The following is a 19,286-nucleotide window of genomic DNA, read 5'->3' as shown; positions in this document are numbered from 1 at the left end:
TCAGTCCTGGTAGCTTGTAGGATGCGAAGTCTAATTGGATGGTCCTGTTAGTTTAGCGACTCCAATACTTTCAATACTTTTTCCAATACTTTTCAAACTTTAGTTTGACCTTCCCACTATCCCCCACACATCAAAGTTAAACAGCTAAACTTAGTATATAGTTCCTTTAAATCTGCATTGTAAACATTGACACTGGTGTGCTGCCAAATCTGAAAGTTTCTTAGCTCCTTGGGCTAAAATGAAAAATACAGGGTCTATCAAAATAAACATCCTAATTAATGCAAAACCTGGGTCTCCAAAAGGAGCCCTTTCCCTTTCAACTTGTTAGTGGTGGGTAGGAGCGCTCGCCAACTTTTCACGTTCTGTGAAGCTGTTAAGGTCGGGAAGCCCCTCACTTTCAGGGCATGCACGCCCAACTCAGCAACGAATGGGAAGCCAGGGGGCCAGCGGGGAGAGGACCAGCGATTCGTCTCTCTCGATCTTTCCAGATCTCTGTGCTTCTGCCAGACCCTCCGGCCCGCGCGCTCTACTTGGGAGATGTTTCATTACATAATCCTTGTTCCACCGAGTCACCCACAGAGTCACGGGGGCGCAGGCTGTCCCACACCCCACACACTGCCCTTAGGGAGATCGGCTCACCGGGGACCCTGGGAGCAGCGCGCTCCCCTCTCCTCTGGGTCCGGCGGTCCCAACTCGGCCGAGACTGCGACCCTGACCCGAGCTCCCTCGCCTCTCCCACGCAGGGCCGGGCCGCGCGTCCACTCGCACGCTCAGAAGCCCTCCTCGGGGTCCCCTCACCGTCCCAAGCCCCCTGGAGGTCCCCCATCAGACCCGCTGTCCCGGCCCCTCTCAGTCCCTTCTCCAGACTCGCTGTCCTATCCCCTCTCCGGGACCACCACTCAGCCCTGCTGTCCCGGCCACTCTCAGGGACCCCTCCCTCAGCCCTGTTGCCCTAGCCCCTCTCGGGACCACCCCCAATAAACCGCTGTCCCGGCCACTCTCGGGACCACCCTTAGATCCGCTGTCCCGGCCCCTGCTGGGGTTCCCTCTCTTCAGACTCGCTGTCCCAGCCCGTCTCGGGGTCCCCCGTCAGACCCGCTCTCCTGGCCTCTCTCGGGTCCCCCTCAGACCCGCCGTCCCGACCCCTCTCCGGGTCTCCACTCCACAGTCGGGACTGTCAGACCCGCTCCCGGAACTCCCCTCACTTGGGTCCTCGCCGACCTCACTCTGCCCAGGGTCCCCTCGCCTGGGCTCACACTGTCACCGCCCCGCGCCCCGGTGCTCTCACCTCAGACCTGCTGTCACCACCCCCGGGCCCGGCGTCGCCGCCGCCGCTTCCTCTCCCACACTTGTTCCCGAGTCGCTCTTCTGCCGCTTGTCCCCCAGAGGATCCCCGGGTCCGGTCGCTGAGGGCCCAGTGCGGCCGCGGGGAGCCTCCGCCCGCGGTCTCCGCGTCGGGTCCCACTCTCTCGCGCAGGACCCCGCCGCCGGGCGCCACACGGACCCTCCCGCGGCCGCCGCTGCTGCTGTCCGAGGTGCGGCTCCTGCCAGGGGTGGCCAATCGCACCCGACTGCGCCGAGCGCGCTCCGCCCTGCCGTCTCAGGTGCCCGCCCCCTGCCCCCGACCACGCCCCCAGCTCGGCTCCGATAGGCTCTCTACTGACCTTCCCTGATCGCGGGGCATAGGCCTGGGGCCGGATATAGGCACTTGATTGGAGGTGCCTGGGAAGCAAGAGCGGTCGATGGCGCCTAAGGATTGGCGGAGTTGACGGGAGGCGGGACGAGGCGGGGCGGGGCTTCCTCAGACGCGGAAGACCTTGCAACTTCAGTTACCCGCGGGCCCGCCTGGGGTGCGGTCAGCCTTGTTTGTGCTGCGGTGGGGTCAAAGTTCATGGCACTCCTCCCTAAGCCTTTACTTTTCTTGGGAGACTCCCAGAGGCCGAGGCCTTCTGGGACTCCCCGGGACCACCGTGCTGGAGCCTTCGAGGGGGTCCCCGTTCCCCCGCTAGACCTTGCACAGCTTTCTAAGTAATTCTGCCGTCAATTAATACAGCATTGATCTACTCAGGACTTGTAAATATTTCCTGGATTTTAACTTTTGTATCTTTGGCAAGGGAGTTGCCCTTCCTTGCATGCGTTCAACAGACGTCACTTTAATGCTGTTGGGAAAAAATAAAATCTATATATAGATGCATACTCTGCACAACTAGGTGTTCAACACTGATGGGTCACGTTCTGATAGTACAAGGATAAAGCTCTAGATGTACTGTTTGTAGGTTTTGATTATCATTGTGACAGGAGGAACAGGAACTGTGTCATAGAGGAACCCTTGTTAGCTTTAGCGAGGCTTCAGGCTATTCAACATACTCTTTTTCAGGGCAACTGTTTTAATGATTCTGTGTGAACTAATGGCCAAAGTATAATGAATTTTGTCCCAAGTGCAACCTGTGAAAACCAGAGACCCGTCTTGACCCAAGCTGAAAGATGGTGCCAGACAGGGGTCAGAGTGCATCATATTACTCAGCGCCATGCTTTCTGTTTTTGTGAAACTGGATATGTTGATTAAATCAATACTGGGAACTGAAAACTGCTTTCCTTGACCTTAAACCCCAAAGTTTATGGACCTTGACAATTTAGTGTTTTATCAAGAAATTGTTTCATTTCAGGAACACAGTTTGATCCTAGGCCTTGTCAGACGTATACAGGACTTCTCTCTCAGAAAACTCTCCATCATTAACTCCTTTGTTTTAACTTCCACTGACAAAATTTGTGTTCTAAAAACACTCTACATGTTTTCACTAGTGTTTTAAAATCATGCCCCATTTTAATTACAATGCTTGCCTTTAAAGTTTAAGATTGAGCTTGAGGGTATGCAGAGTGGGCCTGCGGAAACAGGGCTGGCAGGACTTCATTTGAGACGGGTTCTGAAGTACATGTCTCCTGAGCAGCGAGACTGAGTGCCACCTTAGGAAGGGATGCAGAGAGATTTCAAGGTGGTAAAACTTGGTTTAGAGGGAACTTGATTTTTATAGGCCTAGAGAGTCTGTCCAAAAGCATTATATTAAACAACTGTAAAGGTGGGTAAGACTAAAGTCATGCAGGGATTTTTTTTGACTAGGTACTCCTTCTCTAAAGAGTATTTATTAGTTAAGAACTCATCCTACCAACTCTGCAGTTGACAATATGAATGGAAGAAATAGGGTGAGTTTTCACCACCCAAGCGTTCAGCTGTGTCTGTCCATATAAAAAAGAAATGCATGACCATTAACAGATGTTATTTGCAATCAAGAAGATAGAAATAAAACATAAGCAAAATAAAAATCCCAGCGTCTTGAAAAGAAACCACTTAGCAATGAAATCAGCTCTTTTCTTTTGATTCATATCAACGAACTCTAATTTCTAAAATGTTGCTGCCTTTTCTGGTCTATGATTATTGCTACTGATAGCAACTCAGTTGCTCAATATAGTTGATTACAGATAATTTATATGTGATCTAACAGCATAAGAAAAGAAAATGACTTCATCTTTTGGACAAGAGACAGTTCTGAAATCTTAGTTTAAATATAGATGGTGGGTCCACAGTGAACCTTGAGAATGACTCTTATTTAGAAGGAGCTTCAGAAGATCTCTGAACTCCTGGAAAGACACTGGAGCATTCCATTCTGGAAATTCTTGACTTTTGGTGGGAGGAAAAACCCTTCACAAATAGAGCCAAGATTTTAATTAAAGTAAAAAATCAGAGATGTTAAATGTGATGAGCATAAATTTTTTCACTTTCATTAGACTCTATGGGGGCCAATTCAGAGATAAATTTGGGCACGAAGGATCTGAGAATCAGAATATTAGGTTCCACCCCGGCTTTTATATCTGTCTACTTGTAAGTTACTTTTTCTGTGGAGACTTGGGTGCAACAAAAAGAGTAGGGTTACTTTGGACAAACCGTTAAACATCTCTGGGCCCTTTCCCTTGTTACACACAACTGGACAAAGGACACCCTAAACGTGTTCATTAAGCAAAGCTTATAACACTGTGTCCCCTTCTACTCAGAGGAAATCACACGAATTAATTCATGCAGATATTCAGTTCTCGTTTTCTAAATTTCCACATAGCACCTTCCTTACATTAGCCTAATTAACTTCCTGTAGACAAATGTTTCACTCGCTCAGTTGACAGTTGATTAGCAAGTTATTGGATTGGGCAAAACCACCTTTTAAAAACTTAATAGTCTAAGAAATATGAGGGCCTGGGTCTGAGACTCTAAACATGGCAGATTGAATGCTACCATTTTTAAGGCAAGCGACAGGTCTTTTCTCATCTGTAGGATAGGGAGAACACCTTATTGAGTAAACCTCTACAAACAGAAAGGACTTCCACCGAAGGGAGAAATACCGTTGTGCTGACCCCAGAATGGAATATTAGCATCCTCGTCTTTTAGTTTTTAATAAAACTCCAATTAGGGGAGGAGCCGGCTCCTTTTCTTCGAGATGATCACGCAAACTCTAGATGTCTGGGTTTCCCGACCTATAAAGGGGATGGTTCATGTCGTTCACCCGTTTAAATTAAAGAAGAGACACTTCCACCTGCCGGGAGCCTTTCAAACCCTCCGCTTCTCAGGTCGCTAACGATCCTCGCTTTAGTTCTGGCTCCAGGCGCCGCCTGGCGGCTGTTGCCGGAAGTCGCCTCTGCGCTTCGGGGTCCTGGCCGCGGCCAAGCCTGCCCAAGGATTTGCCTAATTCTAGAGATCCTGCCTCCGCCCCTTCCCACCACCCGAGGAGGATTTTAAGACGACCATGAAGGGGCTGGAGTTAAGGCGAAGGGGACGTCCGGCGGCCTCTCTACTCCCTTTAGGATGGCGGAGTCAGGCGGTCCTCGGGCAGCTCGCGACCCGGAAGTGGCCGCCGGCGCGAGGCCCCCGTTGCCGAGCGCGGGCGCGAGGGGCGGAGCTTGGCGGAGCAGGGGAAGGGGTCGCCGCGGCTCCCGCTCTTCGAGTTGGCGGCTCCCTCGGGCGCTGCTAGGCGGACGTCGGGTCCGCAGGGCGGGTGGCCGCGGTCGCCCGGCGGGACGCTCAGCTGCGGTCAGGGGCGACATGAGTGCGGCGGGGCTGTTGGCTCCGGCCCCGGCCCCGGCCGGAGCGCCGCCGGCCGCGGAGTACTACCCTGAGGAGGACGAGGAGCTGGAGAGCGCCGAGGAGGACGAGCGCAGCTGCCGGGGCCGCGAGTCCGACGAAGGTGCGTCGTTGGCCCGCTGGGCAGCCGAGGCGGGGGTGGGACCGCTCTGGGAGGGGGTGGGGCTGCATGGGAGAGGGGCGGGGCGACCTCTGGGGTTTGGGGTCGGTGGAGGGGCAGCTGCGAGGAGCGCGGCTCCAGGAAGTAAGGAGAAGCCGTGGGTACGTTGTCCCCCACAGTTATGGGGAGAAGGGACTTAGCTGTTCTCAGAGCTGCAGGTCCCTTTAAGATCTTACCTCGCTCCCCCCAACAGTCTGGTGGAACCTCAGGTGTTCACTGGGTGGAATGAGAAAGCCGTCCACTGAGTGCACTGAGTACTCCTTCTCTTTAGTTCCTGAGAGGCTCAGAGCAAATCCCAGTTTGGCTTCCTGGTTCCCAAGTTGCTCCCTCCCACCCCGGGGAAATGCTTCAGCCAGCCTTGCTTTGGGCAGTGCGGCGCAGGATTGAGGGTGCACGTTGGTTAAAAGAATGGGGCCTGGAATCAGCCGGATCAAATTCGGTCTAAATTTGGCTCACTTAACCCAGCCTTGTGACGTTAGACAAGTTAAGCTCCCGAGCCTCAGTTTCCCCAACTGTAATGGAGCCGTTGGTAGTACCTCCTTCCTAGGTAGGTCTAAGGAGTAAATGAGATGAGCATAAGTACTTGGCCTGGTACCCAGTAAATACTCAGTAGATGTTTTCACGTTGAGGAAACAGGTTTAGGAGATAGGGATTTGCTTAATGATGCCCAGGTGTTGTGTTTTCAGTTCGGTGCTCTTAATATTATGTTACTGCCTCGCAGAGCCTGGCTTTGCCGGCTGGGCTTTACAGTTTGGAAAGTGTGAGGGACGCTCTTTTTGAGGGATTGAGGAAGGAGCTGTCTGCAGGCCGAGAAAGGTGAAGAAACAGAAAAGGACGAGAGAAAAAAGAAGAGACGAAAGAGAGGCCAATATATGGATGGAATATTCTGGCCCCAAATAGGGCTGTGGAGCGGAAGCTGGACCAGCTGCCTGGAATGAGGAGTATGTTTCATTCATCCCGGTTCCTCGAGTGCCGGGTACTGTGACTGGCTGGCATATGACAGGAACTCAATGAAGGTTTCTTCCCTGAAGGAGAGAAGAAGGGTTTGTGGAGAAATGGGATCTGCAGCAGCCTTTAGAAAGACAGCTGCAAATGCAGACGTAAAGTTGAAAGGAACTGATTGCATTTGGTTAAACAACGTTTGAAAACAAGGTTTAACCAGAGATTTTCAATAGGAATCACTTGCGCTGCTTTTACTGCCCACAAGGGGGAGCGGTGAAGCCAAAGTTGATTTTTTCCCCTCAAGTAGGGCTGTTGAAATTATGTAGACACACTGGCCATTTGCCTATTCTGAGAATAGTGTTTAAAATGTTCTGAAACAGTTTCTGTTTGTTCTTCTTGTCTCCTGCCTTCTCCCTTCAGTTGTAACTTTGGAAATGTTTCGGTTATCAGAGTTCAGTTAGTTGGTTTGGCTTCTCCTTTGTATATATGTGATGTAAAATCTGTTAAGGGAGTCAAACTGGGCAGCTGCCAGGAGGGAATGTACATATCAGATTTTTTTTGAGTAGTGAGCAAGGCTTGGCTGCCTGTAGTTTTCCAGTCTTAACACCCACATCTCCTGTCCCTGAACTGCCAGCGTTGGTTCTGCAGAAGTAGCAGCCTTGACCATGACTGCCTCTGTCTGATACACACTGTTCTATGGCTGCACTTCAGAAAATGGCAAGCTGTTTGCATAAATCTGGCTGTGTGTAAGTTGGAAATGGAATTTTCTTTTCTAACGTAACCGTATGTCATATTTTTGGTTGATGGTTTCACACAGGCCGGCAGTGAGTAGAAGTTCAGTTTACAGAAGTAAGTGTCATTGTGTCAGATGATACCACCTCTGAATTATGATTTTAACAAGCTTTTCTTCCCCAATTTTACTTAGACACTGAGGATGCTAGTGAAACTGACCTGGCAAAGCATGACGAGGAAGACTATGTAGAAATGAAGGAACAGTGAGTAGGATTTTCATATTTCTTTTTTGGAATACAGAATTGACAAGGAAATCTTTATAGTGACCTTGCGTGCGTGGTTTTGACCTTAGTGCTTCCAAAGACCATGGATGTTTGTGCGATTACCCCTTTAGATTTGTCACATTTAATCAGTCTTCCTGTTACAAGAATCTTTTGAGGGTAGGCTAGTAAGAACCTCGAGGGAAATGATGCCGGGGAATAAGCCCATATTATAGGAGAGAACTGTTTTCCATTTCTTCATTTTTTTTTTTTTAGATGTGAAAACCATTGTTCAGAGAGGGTAACTGGTGTCTCACAGCTGCTGGGTTCTCAGATGGGCTTGACCCCACCAACCACGACTGCCTGCTAGAAGGTGTGCTGGGTGTCAGAGAGCTCAGGGAGGCCAGGGCCGGAGAGCAGGGCTCCTGACTCCTGCTCCGGTGTCCTTGCTGCTTACCCCACATCCACACCCAAGCCTTCCCGTTGTCTTCAACAGAGTCGCAACGAAATATGCCCAGGGAAATTAAAACCATTCACTTTTATTGTAAACACAGATGCAGGACAGTATAAAATATATCCAGTAAGTGTTTATTGAATGTATTTTGAGGATCTTGATTTGATTTTTCAGATTCTTTGTCTTTAAACTAGAAGATCCACATTCCTTTCTTTATAGATATTTGCAAATGTTTTGTGACCATCCTCTGGATTCTGTCATCCTTTTCAAGCTTTGGAACCCAAAGGGATAATTCAGCTAAGTCTGATCAGTGCTGAATAAAGAAGGATTACTTTAATAATTCATGTGGTTTTTCTCACAGCCTCATCCCTGAAACTGCTTGCTTTTTATTTTACTTTTATTCTCTTCAGGCTTTTTACCCATTGACCTTAACCCATTTGAGATGTATTTTCACATACCTATTCTTTTACCCTGTATGTGATCTCAAAGAATCTGAATTTTTGTTTGTTTCCTTCTTCAATCTGTTAATATTTCATTTTGAAGACAGACTGAATTCAAAGGTGTTGTCTGGCACACTCACTGTGGTGGGAAATTTAACACACTGTGTTCCAAATACTTCTTGTGAGCAGTTTACACATCTGTTCCCTTTCCTGTACTTGATATGTTTAAGCTTTTTTTTTTTTTTTTTGCTGAGGAAGAGTCACCCTGAGCTAACATCTGTTGCCAATGTTCCTCTTTTTGCTTGAGGAAGATTTACCCTGACTAACGTCTGTGCTAGTCTTCCTCTTTTTGCTTGAAGAAGATTCACCCTGAGCTAACATCTATGCCAGTCTTCCTCTGTTTTGTATGTGGGTCACCACCACAGCATGGCTACCAACAAGTGGTGTAGGTCTGCACTGGCAAACTGAAGCCAGGCTGCCACAGTGGAGCTTGCTGAACTTAACCACTAGGCGACGGGGCTGGCCCCATGGTTAAGCATTCTTTTAAGACAATCTTTTAATTGAATGTGCCTCCTTAATATTTGATAGTATAGAAAATAATTTTTATTAAAATTGAATGCCTTGTGTAATTCAAAGTGAGCATAGAGAGCGCATCAGAATTCTCCCTAAAAGACCATCTGGGTAATTCTCAGATTCCACCTCCTCTTTCCTCAACCTGTAGATAGGTGGGGTGTATTTGAGGCCCTTACTTGAGCAATCCAAAGGCTATTGTGTCTGTTCTCTGTTGGATGGTGTTCTTGCACATTCCAAATCTTGTTTCTGTCACTGTGAGATTGGGGGTGTTTTTCAGGTAGAAGCAAAAATACTACTGAAATGTGATTTATGTGTGGAATCCACCGTTCAGACAGACTTGGCAGAGTGTATAATTGCCTATGATCCATTTCGTGTCGGGGGAAAAGAACAACATGCCAGATCCTTTGGCTTTGTGTGTGCTGTGTGTTCTTATCCAGCTGGGACTGCAAATAAATCCTGCATTTTAACTTTCACTGAATTATTGTCATTTCTCTGATCCTGAAAGAATAGTGCTTTTAAAACTGACATGAAGGTTTATTAACTTGGTGCTTACACAGCTATGCTATCTATATAAAAATCGTGCTGAAGGCGTAATCTTACGGCTTTGGAACTTATAATCTAATTGTAGAGTTGATGTAAGAGCTGTGTTTAATGCCTTTCTACGTTTTCTTGTATATGTTACTTATGCTTCTAAATCTGGAAGGAAATGGCATCACACTTTCAATTTTTCTTTGTGTTCTTTGCCTAATTCTGTTTATTACTGTCACTTATTAAAATATGCGTATCTTCATATTTGTAGATTTCAGACTGATTCTCTAAAGGTCGAGTAACACAGGAGAATCTACAAAATTAGAATATGATTTGAAAACACAAAATTCTTGTCCATTTCTGATCCCTTTAGCTGCTCGTCCATTTTAAACCCGCCAGCGGACTTTGATTTTCTCACTCCATGAAGAACGTCAGTGACATTCCCATAACAACCCAGGTAGTTCCTGTGTGTGGGTTCTTTTGGAATTATTAAGGTTATTTCTTTGAGTGTGGCTTTCCCTTTTTTACAGGATGTATCAGGATAAACTGGCTTCTCTCAAGAGACAGTTGCAGCAACTTCAGGAAGGTTGGTGTGTGATTTAATTATTTCTAAAGACTTCTTCATGTTGCAAACCTTTGAAATCTGTGTATTTCACTTCTCTGTGGGAGTGTCTTAAAATTTGGTCTGGATGATTTTAGCTGTCCAGTACACATTTTGCTATCTTCTGTCAGTAAAGGGGCGATTTTCAAACTTTTTTGAAATCTCACTTAGGGCCTCTGTAGAGCATGAACTGAAGACTGCTGTGCCTAATGCTAGCCATTTTTAGGAGAGATGTTGTTACCAGAGAATAAATAAGATGGTACTGTTCTTTCCAAACTAAATGGTAGTGACCTGTGGGTTTTCTTCACTATCTTCTTTTTCGCTTGGTAAACTAAAAGTGGATTGTGTCTTGTCACATGTTTCCCACTAAAGGTAGTTCAGCGTGGAGGTGAAGAGCATGGGCTCTCCAGTCCCATCACTGGTTTGAATCCCAACTTCACTACTTTCTAGAAATTGGACGTTGGGCACACCTCTTTCTCTTGCTTAATTTGTTTTCTCATCTTTGAAATGAAGAAAATGAAAGGTGAGGTTATGCATGAGGAGTGACTAGCACTGTCAGGCACACTATGAGAACTCAGGGACCGTTAGCTGCTGCCATTAGCTCTTGGGTTTCATTTTCTGGAGTCCCCTTCTCAGTGAAACTGCTTTTCCACTAGGTACTTTTATTGCTTGGACTAGCCCATCTTAATATTGATTTCTGCTTAATAGTGGAAAATGTTCCCATGAGTTGCCATCACATACCTTTGTTTGAGTTTTATTTTTTCTTTCCATGATAATGAAAGTGTTGCCAGAGGAAGAAATATATTCCACTCTAGCAAGTCTTTAAGGCATGCCTGGCAAGGCTGGGTGAGGGATTTTGAAAAAGATACCATTAATATATCCTATTAAAGCATTATGATCAAGAAATGCTTCTTCTAGTGGGACCTTCATAATTAGCTGCTTTGGGGAGGAGCAGTGAAATGAGTAGAGATTTGGTAAGAATCTGTAACTGAGCTGTTGAGTATTGTCACTAGCCATGTGCGGCTATTTAAATTTAATTAAATTAATAACTTTAGGTCCTCAGTTGCACTAGCCGCATTTTACCTGCTCAATAGCCACATGGGACTAGTGGCTACCATATTAGACAGTGCAATGTAGAACGTTTCCACCGTTACAGAGAAAGTTCTGCTAGATGGCGTTCATCTGGACGTTACTGAAGGAGAAGGAGCTTTTTCCTGGAAAGGGAGGCCTGTTGACTCAAACTGTAGCAGCAAGGAGTCAGACTCCCTTGGGGATGCCTGCGCCTTTCTCCCCTTCACTTGCTGGAGAGTTTAGTCCACGTGGGGTGATGTCTGCTGAGTGCCTTGGTTGAGAACCAGAGTCCAGCTGGCTCTGTGTATGCCTTTCCTTGGTTTGTGTTTTACTGTCATGTTACTAAAACAGTCATTGGTGGTGCTAGGAAATAATTTTGGGAACCAAAATGTGGAGCAGATTGGTCTTCACAGTAACTTTTTATTTTGTAAATCTCAATATCAGGTACATTACAGGAATATCAGAAAAGGATGAAAAAACTAGATCAACAGTACAGAGAGAGAATACGAAATGCAGGTAAGCCTCTAGGTTAAATGGAAAAAAATCACCTTCACACTTTCCTCCTTTTGCTGATCATTGATGTAATGTGGCCATAAGAGCTGTTCTCCAAAATGTATCTCGGCTATCCCATTGCGGGGAAAGTTTTGGGGAAGAGAGCTGCAGTTATGTCAGACTAGTTCATGTGTTTTCCAGTGGCCAGTGAGGGGCCTGTAGTTGAGGTTATTAGTGGTGCCTCCTGGCAGTCGGGTTGTGCTCCCTGGTGCCCCAAGAGAGGTCTTGCACATCTTTATGATGTCTGCATGGCTGGCTTAGTGGGCCATCAGAGGAGGCGACGTGGAAAAGGATTGTAGGTTGTTTCACGCCTATTTTTTAAGTTTGCTTCTTCTGGTATTTTGTGCTCTGGGAGGAAAGGGTGTCCTCATGTTTTTTCCCTCAAATATTGTATTATAAGCACTTAAAGAATAAGAGGATGCTTTTGGTCTGTTGTACACAGTAAATGTATTCGTTCAGCAAAGATTTGTTGAGCATCTGCTACATGTAAACTCTGTGAGTGATATAAAGTGTGTAACACATTGTCCTTGACTTTAGGAAACTCACTGTTCCATTGACAAAAGATATCTAAATGTGTAAAATTAAGGAACATTGTGAGTTAAATAAAGAATCCTGCAGAAAGTAAGATGTCATGACAGTTGAAAGTGTATAAACACAGATTAAACACAGATTCCTGTGCTTACAGGAAATCTGTTGTGTTAAATTTTGAAGCTCTTCATCAGCCAGCATTTTGAGTGCCAGCGTGGTGCATGTTCCTGCTGTGGCAGAAGTAATGTTGGCTTTTAAAATGGGGTTGGAGGCTGCTGTCATCTTGCTTTCTGGTCCAGTGACTCCAACTTTCTGTCGATGCAACCCTTCCTTCTCTTCCCCACTGAGTAGATGTCCAGTTACTCCAGTAGATAGAAAAGGAGCTGAAAGGTGTGGCGGGCGCTAGGAAAATGGAGATACAGCCGTCAGCCTTCTGCCCATCCACGTCCCGCCTGCCCCTGTGGTGACCCCCCACTCAGCTCTGAGTTCCTGAGGCATCTCCTTGGGACATCTGGGAAATCCTCACCCATCTTCCTGGAGTGTCCTTTTAGCAGGGAAAGGAGGTGGCGCCATGAAGGGTGCGGTCCTAGGGTTAGGTCTTCCTCCCATCACTTTAGGTCTCGTGCTTTTAAGCAAGTTACATGCTCTTGGAGCCTCAGTTTCCCCATCTGTAGAGGGGAATACTGATACCTCATGGAACTGGTTTAAGATGTAAGTAAGGAAAGAAAATTGATGTGAACCATTTTTCTTAAGCTAGAACTGCAGGTGAGTATTGACTTGCTTTTCTTTTTTTTTTTTTTTTTTGAGGAAGATTAGCCCTGAGCTACCTACTGCCAGTCCTCCTCTTTTTGCTGAGGAACCCTGGCCCTGAGCTAGCATCCGTGCCCATCTTCCTCTGCTTTATATGTGGGACGCCTACTACAGCATGGTGTGCCGTGTCTGCACCCGGGATCCGAACTGGCGAACCCTGGGCCACCGAGAAGCAGAACGTGCGCACTTAACCGCTGTGCCACGGGTCCAGTCCCTGACTTGTTTTTCTTAATTCCACTCTCAGCTCTGTTCTCCTGTGTTCATCCATAAACATTTCTCCCTCTCCCTGGTAAAAATGCAGATGCGGTCCTAAATCAGTCATGTCTTGAGCTTTAAAAAGCACATTCTGTGCAGAAATAGCTCACCTGCCTTAGTCGTGTCTGGTGTCTTGCTGCTTTAACAAAACAACCTCCACCAACTCGAAGGGTTAGTTGTCGGTTTCACTTGTTGGTGCAGGTGTGATTTCTCAGAGTGGCGCAAACTTCAGATGTCCAGCCCATTCGTGCGTGGTACAAGTCTGAAGCAAGCATAAGAGTGAGCATGTTGGGCTAGTGTGCTTGGGCTCGTGTGCCCAGTTATTCCCAGTGCCAGAATGATCAGGGCTTCTGTGGGCTTAGAAAATAGAGTGGCTTGTCCCTTTTCTCAATTAATTTTCCCGTTGAACTGTTAATTGACACTTGGATTCTTAATCTGGAGTCCCTGACACTCTTAGAATTTTATGAAGTGTGTGTGAATGTGCATATGTGCTTTTTGATGGGGAATGGATCCATAGGATTTATCAGATTTGCAAAGGAGACCATGGTAAAATGTGAACAGTGAAGTTAGTGGTCCACCAACAATCTTTGTGGACTGTGTGCAGCAGCCCTGCTGTCACCTAGGAAAGATTAGAAACCACAGCCCGGTTTTGTTACAAGTACCGGGTTTGTAGAAGGGCCATAATCAAGTGGTGGAGGGAGCTGCTGGGTAAGCGGGTGCTCATCGCCTGGCGCATGGTGGGTGCCGAAGCATCTGTTGAGTACTGGAGGGTGGATGCTTTCAGGTGTCTGCATGGGGGTTGGTGAGTGAAGGGTCTTCCGGGAAGGCCTCATGGAGGAGGCTGCATTAGATCTGAAGTGCAGTGAGAGAGACCAGAGAGTGTTGCTGGTGGAGGCATGGGCACGAGGAGAAGCTTGGTGGCCTGAGAGGAAAGCCTAGGAGGGCTCGGGACCTCTGTCCCCTGAATTCTCAGGAGGTGTCCTTCCTTACCACACGGGCCTTCACTCAGTGCTTTAAAAACGTCAGTGTTGACTCTCCTTCTGGAGTAATTGCATTGTTTCTTCGTGACCCATCCTGCCCTGTAGGACCATTGGACAGTATGTACTGACTGAAAGAAGGGATAACTTTTGTTTTTATTTTGCCGAGGTAGTGCGGTTCCTGCTGATTGTTTTTGCCCTTGGGCAGAACTGCCAGAGACGATTCTGTTCAGGGCCAAATTTGAACTAGACACTAGAACTTCCTGCATCCTTCCCCTTCATGTATATCAACACTTTACTGATGAAAGCATTTGCTCTGTGTAACCGTGCTTTCAGAAAGCAATCACTACTTCTAAATGAGTCCTAACATCACTGTCTAGAAAGGTGACAGAGCCTAGCGAGTCTAATTGCACATTTTATCTCTTTCAGAACTCTTCCTGCAGCTGGAAGTAAGTACCATGGATCTTCTGGGTTTGCGGGCTCTTTCTGGGACTGGAGTCTTTCTCTCCCAATCCGGTGGCCCTTCCTCCTATCTCCACATAGATAGTTGGGAAGCCCCCAGCTGGAAGCCTTCGTCACTGTTCTCTTTGACCAAAGGACTTTTGGTCTCAATTCAGAACTTCTGTCTGTTCATTTGTTGGTTGGGCAGCCTCTGCTTGTTGCAGGGGATTAAGGGATACTCACCCCTCACTGCTTTCTTGTTGACTTTTGTCTCATGTTAAAGCCATTTGGGAGTATGTCTGAATTATAAAGCCCTAATAATTTCTTACATTGGTCCTTAAAGCAGCCCAGTCTCTGAATTGGCTCAGCCGTTCAGTTTGACAGCTAAAGCTCTCTGGGTCACTAGGAGAGATGGATTTAAAATTTTTCCTTTCATTCAAACGTCTAAGAGCTGGTTCTGTGTGAGGCACAGTGCTTTGGTAGAGAGATAAGGGCCTGAATCGTGAATGATGTACTGCTCCTGGGTGGCTAGTGTCGGGGTGTGTGTAGGGGGTCATGAGTTTAGCAGAGCTGTGCATGAGTGTGAGACAGTCATGGTTTATCAGAGCCACATTATTGGAAACCATTTTATTAGTGAAGTCAGTGCAATGTACATAGTCACAGGCTGAAGGATCACGTGCACAGCCATAGACACTGTAAGCCCCCTTGTTCTTCACTTAATGCACTGGTGAGATTTAGAAAATGGAAGCTTACACATTTCTTTAGTATAATTTCAATGTTTGAGTCCTTTGGGGTTCAGGCACCTAATAAATGGTCTTCTACTCTAGTTGATCTAGTTGTAAGTATCGAAAAATAAGGTAACTCATGCTATCTTGACTCAGTATTCTGTAATTAATTTTGAATATAGATATTTCATCTGGAATGTACTATCTTCCTTCTACATTGTGTCCTTAAAAGGGTTTATTTACTATCTTTGAGACATTTATGTTCTATTTTAACATACAAGCCATAAAATATAAGATGTGGAAGAAAGGAAATACCTGAATAGCAAGTGAAGCACGCTCATAGAAACGAGCGGAAGGGGTGTGGTTCGATTTTATGCCTTCCTTGGGAAACTTGTTCCCTGCCACCCTCTTTCTGCAGGTGTGTGTGTGAGTGCAGCTGTTTCTCATATTTCTAGTAAAGGTATTTTCTTTGCTCGAGTGTGGAGCCAGACCTCGAGTTGGAGCCCTGACTTCCAGGGCCAGGTACTCTAGCCTCTATTTCTCTTTCTCTCAGACTGAACAAGTGGAAAGAAATTACATTAAAGAAAAGAAGGCAGCAGTGAAAGAATTTGAAGACAAGAAGGTTGAGCTGAAAGAGAACCTGATTGCTGAGCTAGAAGAAAAGAAGAAAATGATTGAAAATGAAAAGCTCACAATGGAACTGACTGGAGGTATGTAAGCACCAGGAGCAGGATCCTGGGGGCCCTGGAGGGGCATTCCAGTTACTCCTGTCTCATCAGAGCAGAGCAAGCTGAAGGGATAGTGGGCTTTCATATGACAGGTCAGAGTTCTAGCTCCATCTTGCATTGGCTGTGTGACTTTAGTGAAGCTGCTAAACCGTTCTGAACCTGTTTCCCTGTCTGTAAAATGGGGCTGGTCGTACCCTGTTTCACAGGATTGTGGTTAGAAATATGAGTGCCTAGTGTAGTGCTCAAACAACAGGTGTTCAATAAATGGTAGACCTTTAATGGTAACTGCAGCCTTTGGCTTATGCTGTAATTCCTGGGTCAGCTGCCATTCGTGTCTTGGTTTACATTCACAAATTACCCAGGTCCCTCTGTGGTGCTGGGAGTCCCTCTGCTTTGCTTTTTTTAGTCTGCCTTAATTACAGAAAAGACATTGTCTTCCTTTGACCTAGATGTGAGAACAAAGGCTTTTAGCCGTGTCATCTGCTCTGTTAGATCCTTTCTCCCAACCGTTACTGGGAACATTTCAGAAAGAGTGGATACAGTTTCAGCAGGGGTAGCTGAACTGAACTCTTCCTGTAAAGGTAGTAAAGTTACATTAGACTCAGAGCCAATCCCTCCCTTGGCCTTCTAGGATTTAGTAACGCGCATATGGGAACTCAGTGGGTTGTAGGGAGAAGCAGTATGGGCCGTCTGTTGCCATATGTAGACTGATGAATCCTAGAAGGATACAGGGCGGGAATTGGCTTGAACTAGCTATTTTGGTGCTTGGTAAAATTTCCATCAGCAAATACAGCAAGGAAAGTCAGTGGTGAGTTTGTCACTTGGCTGTGTAAGTGGCGTGCTTTCTGCACACCCCAAAATTTAACTTTTGTAATCGTATTCTGAAGGTGCTGGGGCTCTGGTGCGTCTGACTTAGCAGGCGTCCGTAGGAAACTCATTGTTTTCATGTAAGTCCTTGGGGTTGACTTTGAAACTGAAAGTAGCAGTTAAGAACTGTGTTTCTGGTGCTGTGAACCAATGTGGCTCTCCAGTTCACACACACTTCTGGCCCCGATCCCCATGATACACCAGTGAGAATGTGCTTATGTCTAAAGTGAGAGTCTGACTCTTGAAAAATCTCTCCTCTGTTAGCTTCCTCATTGAAAGACTTGGCAAAATGAGTTAATTCCTTGAAGGCCTCTGAAAGAGGCTAAGAAACGTTTTTTGGGTGAGAATGCATGCTAAGATAGCATCTTCGGACAGCACCATCTTCTTCTTGTTGAAATCCTTTTTTAATTAGACTGTGAGTGCTGTGGTACCTTGTCCGGTACCAGTCTGCCTGCCTGTTTTCTGAGCTGCACACCGTTTTCTTTGACAGTGGCTGTGGCTGGCATTGATGCCTCATCGCTCTCTGCTAGAGCCACCAGATGTTGAGGAGCCTTCATTAGGCTGGGGGAAATATTGTCAGTTGATGACTGCTCCCTTTCCATCTGCAGGGAAGTATAGCATCCCCTTACCTGTGGTTTGGCATCCTAGTTGTTGACAAGTGATAGACATTGTTTGGCCAGGCAGTTTTAACTGGGGCAGGAGGCATCCCTGGTGATTTGAGGCTGAGCGTGCCAGTGTAGAAAAGACAAATAAACGTGGGGAAGTCATTTGTAATGCAGTAAAATAGATTACAAAGTGCTTAGAGCTAGCCATGGGCATTAAAGGTACCGATGTCCTTCCTCAAGCCGTTTGGTACCCTTGGTATGGAAAGCGCTGCCAGGGTAATGATAGAGTGTGGGAAGAAAAGGCACTGGAGCTCGAAGGGTAATTAGCATTTCCACAGATGGCGCTGCTATGGTGCTGGATTTAAGGCCTGTTTTCATTCCTCTCTCTGAGTGACTTATTTCACCTTTGTGGATTGATGCCCAATGTCATGCTGCCTACCTCTGCCCAGAAAAGATATTTCTTAAACTCTCCTTTTCTGGTTCAATATGAAGATCTGTTGAAAACCAAGGTGGAATGAGAGGCTGATGAGCAGCTTAGAGCAAATAACCTATTGGAAACAGGTGTAACCAGTGATCTGCTCTGTCTGAACAGGACTGAAAGCATTTACAGACCTCCATGGGAATTAGTGGGTGTTCTCTCTACCCCCCTGACCTCTGGTGGAGAACTTAGGACAACTGGGTTTTGTAGGCAGAAAGATGTGGTACTGTCGCTGAAGAACCTAGGATAAGTGTAGGTCAGTGCTTCTCCAACTTGAATGTGTGTATGAGACTCTTGATAAAATGCAGATTCTGGTTTGTGGGTCTGGAGTGGAGACCAAGAGCCTGTATTTCTGACCACCTCCCAGAGGCTGCCGGTGCTGCCAGTCAGACCACACTTTGAGTAGTGAGGTTATAGGTAGAATTATCTGAGTGTCCTCTGGAGTTGAGGCCAAGCTTATAAGTAACTCAGTAATCAGTGAGAACTTAATGAGCTTTAAAATGTGGAGAGCTTTATCATTTTTAATTTGTTTGTCCTCTTCCTATCTTTCGGACAGCTGCCTTTTCTCCGTTCTTCCAACAGCCCACTAATTGCCACTTCATTTTCTTTTGTAAGTTCTTGCCTCAGTAGGGGTATCTTCCAACCCTCAGGCCCCTATGGAAGTTACTCATGACCTCAGTAAAGCCTGTGAGTTTCCATTAGAAGATACTAGATTCATAACTGGAGCCATGAGTCATTACACTATCAGAATAGAAGCTCTGTTTCCTGAGTACTTATACGTTGAGCCAGGTATTGTATAAAAATATTAAAGCTGCCTCTACAGGCTGACACTTGTAGATGAATCCTAGCCCTGTCATGAACTTAGTTCTGTGGTGGGGTTTTCTCATTTGGCCAGGAGATGATAGAACCTGCTGTGCAGAGTTGGTGTAAAGATCAGCTGAGATAACGTCTATAAGATGCTTTGAAGAGTGCCTGGCATGCAGAGTAACAGTTAGGGATTGAGAAGTTGTAACCTCATTCGGTTCCTGCAATTCCCTTTGACTTGGCTTGGCAAAGCAGGCTGAGAGGAACGGAGCTGTGTGCTCAGAGTGCCCCAGTGAGATTGTAGTTAAGCCCGAATTGATTCCAAGCGTGTTCTTTTAACTACCACGTTATACAGACTCTCTGCATATACAGTGGATTCATGTGGTTCTAAGTAGTTCACCAAATGAGGCTAATAGGTGAGGTCTATCCCCAAGGGCCTTGTGTTCTATTACAAGACTGACACAGCTTCCATGTCTTCCTCAACGTGAGGTGGTGTCGAGAGTTAGGGCTCCTAAATGAAGGTAAAGATTTGTAAGGCTCGTTTTTACTGATTATGAAACCTTTAAAATGTGTATGTGGTTGTCCTGATGTAGCAGTGGTTTCACACAATATGTAACATGTCAATGAGCA

General features: G+C 46.3%; 2 protein-coding genes across 3 annotated transcripts in view; one reads left to right on the top strand and one right to left on the bottom strand.

Annotated features, from left to right (window-relative positions):
- The window catches only part of TAOK3 (TAO kinase 3), a 169,194-nt gene extending 167,584 nt beyond the window's left edge, over positions 1 to 1,610 (bottom strand). Inside the window, exon 1 of one of the 2 annotated variants that reach the window (XM_008533195.2) lies at positions 1,289 to 1,610. The gene's annotated coding sequence lies outside the window, so the exon portion shown is untranslated. The remainder of the gene's footprint in view (positions 1 to 1,288) is intronic. The other variant, XM_070628809.1, reaches the window with a different exon arrangement.
- Positions 1,611 to 4,446: 2,836 nt separating this feature from the next.
- SUDS3 (SDS3 homolog, SIN3A corepressor complex component) overlaps positions 4,447 to 19,286 on the top strand; it is a 34,695-nt gene continuing 19,855 nt past the window's right edge. The window contains exons 1-6 of the mRNA XM_070628811.1: positions 4,447 to 5,228; positions 7,153 to 7,222; positions 9,745 to 9,800; positions 11,331 to 11,402; positions 14,438 to 14,457; positions 15,728 to 15,884. Of these exons, the coding sequence (XP_070484912.1) occupies positions 4,850 to 5,228; positions 7,153 to 7,222; positions 9,745 to 9,800; positions 11,331 to 11,402; positions 14,438 to 14,457; positions 15,728 to 15,884 (754 nt within the window). The 5' untranslated portion in view covers positions 4,447 to 4,849. The remainder of the gene's footprint in view (positions 5,229 to 7,152; positions 7,223 to 9,744; positions 9,801 to 11,330; positions 11,403 to 14,437; positions 14,458 to 15,727; positions 15,885 to 19,286) is intronic.

This window comes from Equus przewalskii, chromosome 7 (genome assembly GCF_037783145.1).
Source record: "Equus przewalskii isolate Varuska chromosome 7, EquPr2, whole genome shotgun sequence".
Taxonomy (NCBI): Eukaryota; Metazoa; Chordata; class Mammalia; order Perissodactyla; family Equidae; genus Equus; species Equus przewalskii.
Note: the sequence above shows the minus strand (reverse complement) of the source record. Positions and strands in the feature narration are given on the sequence as shown.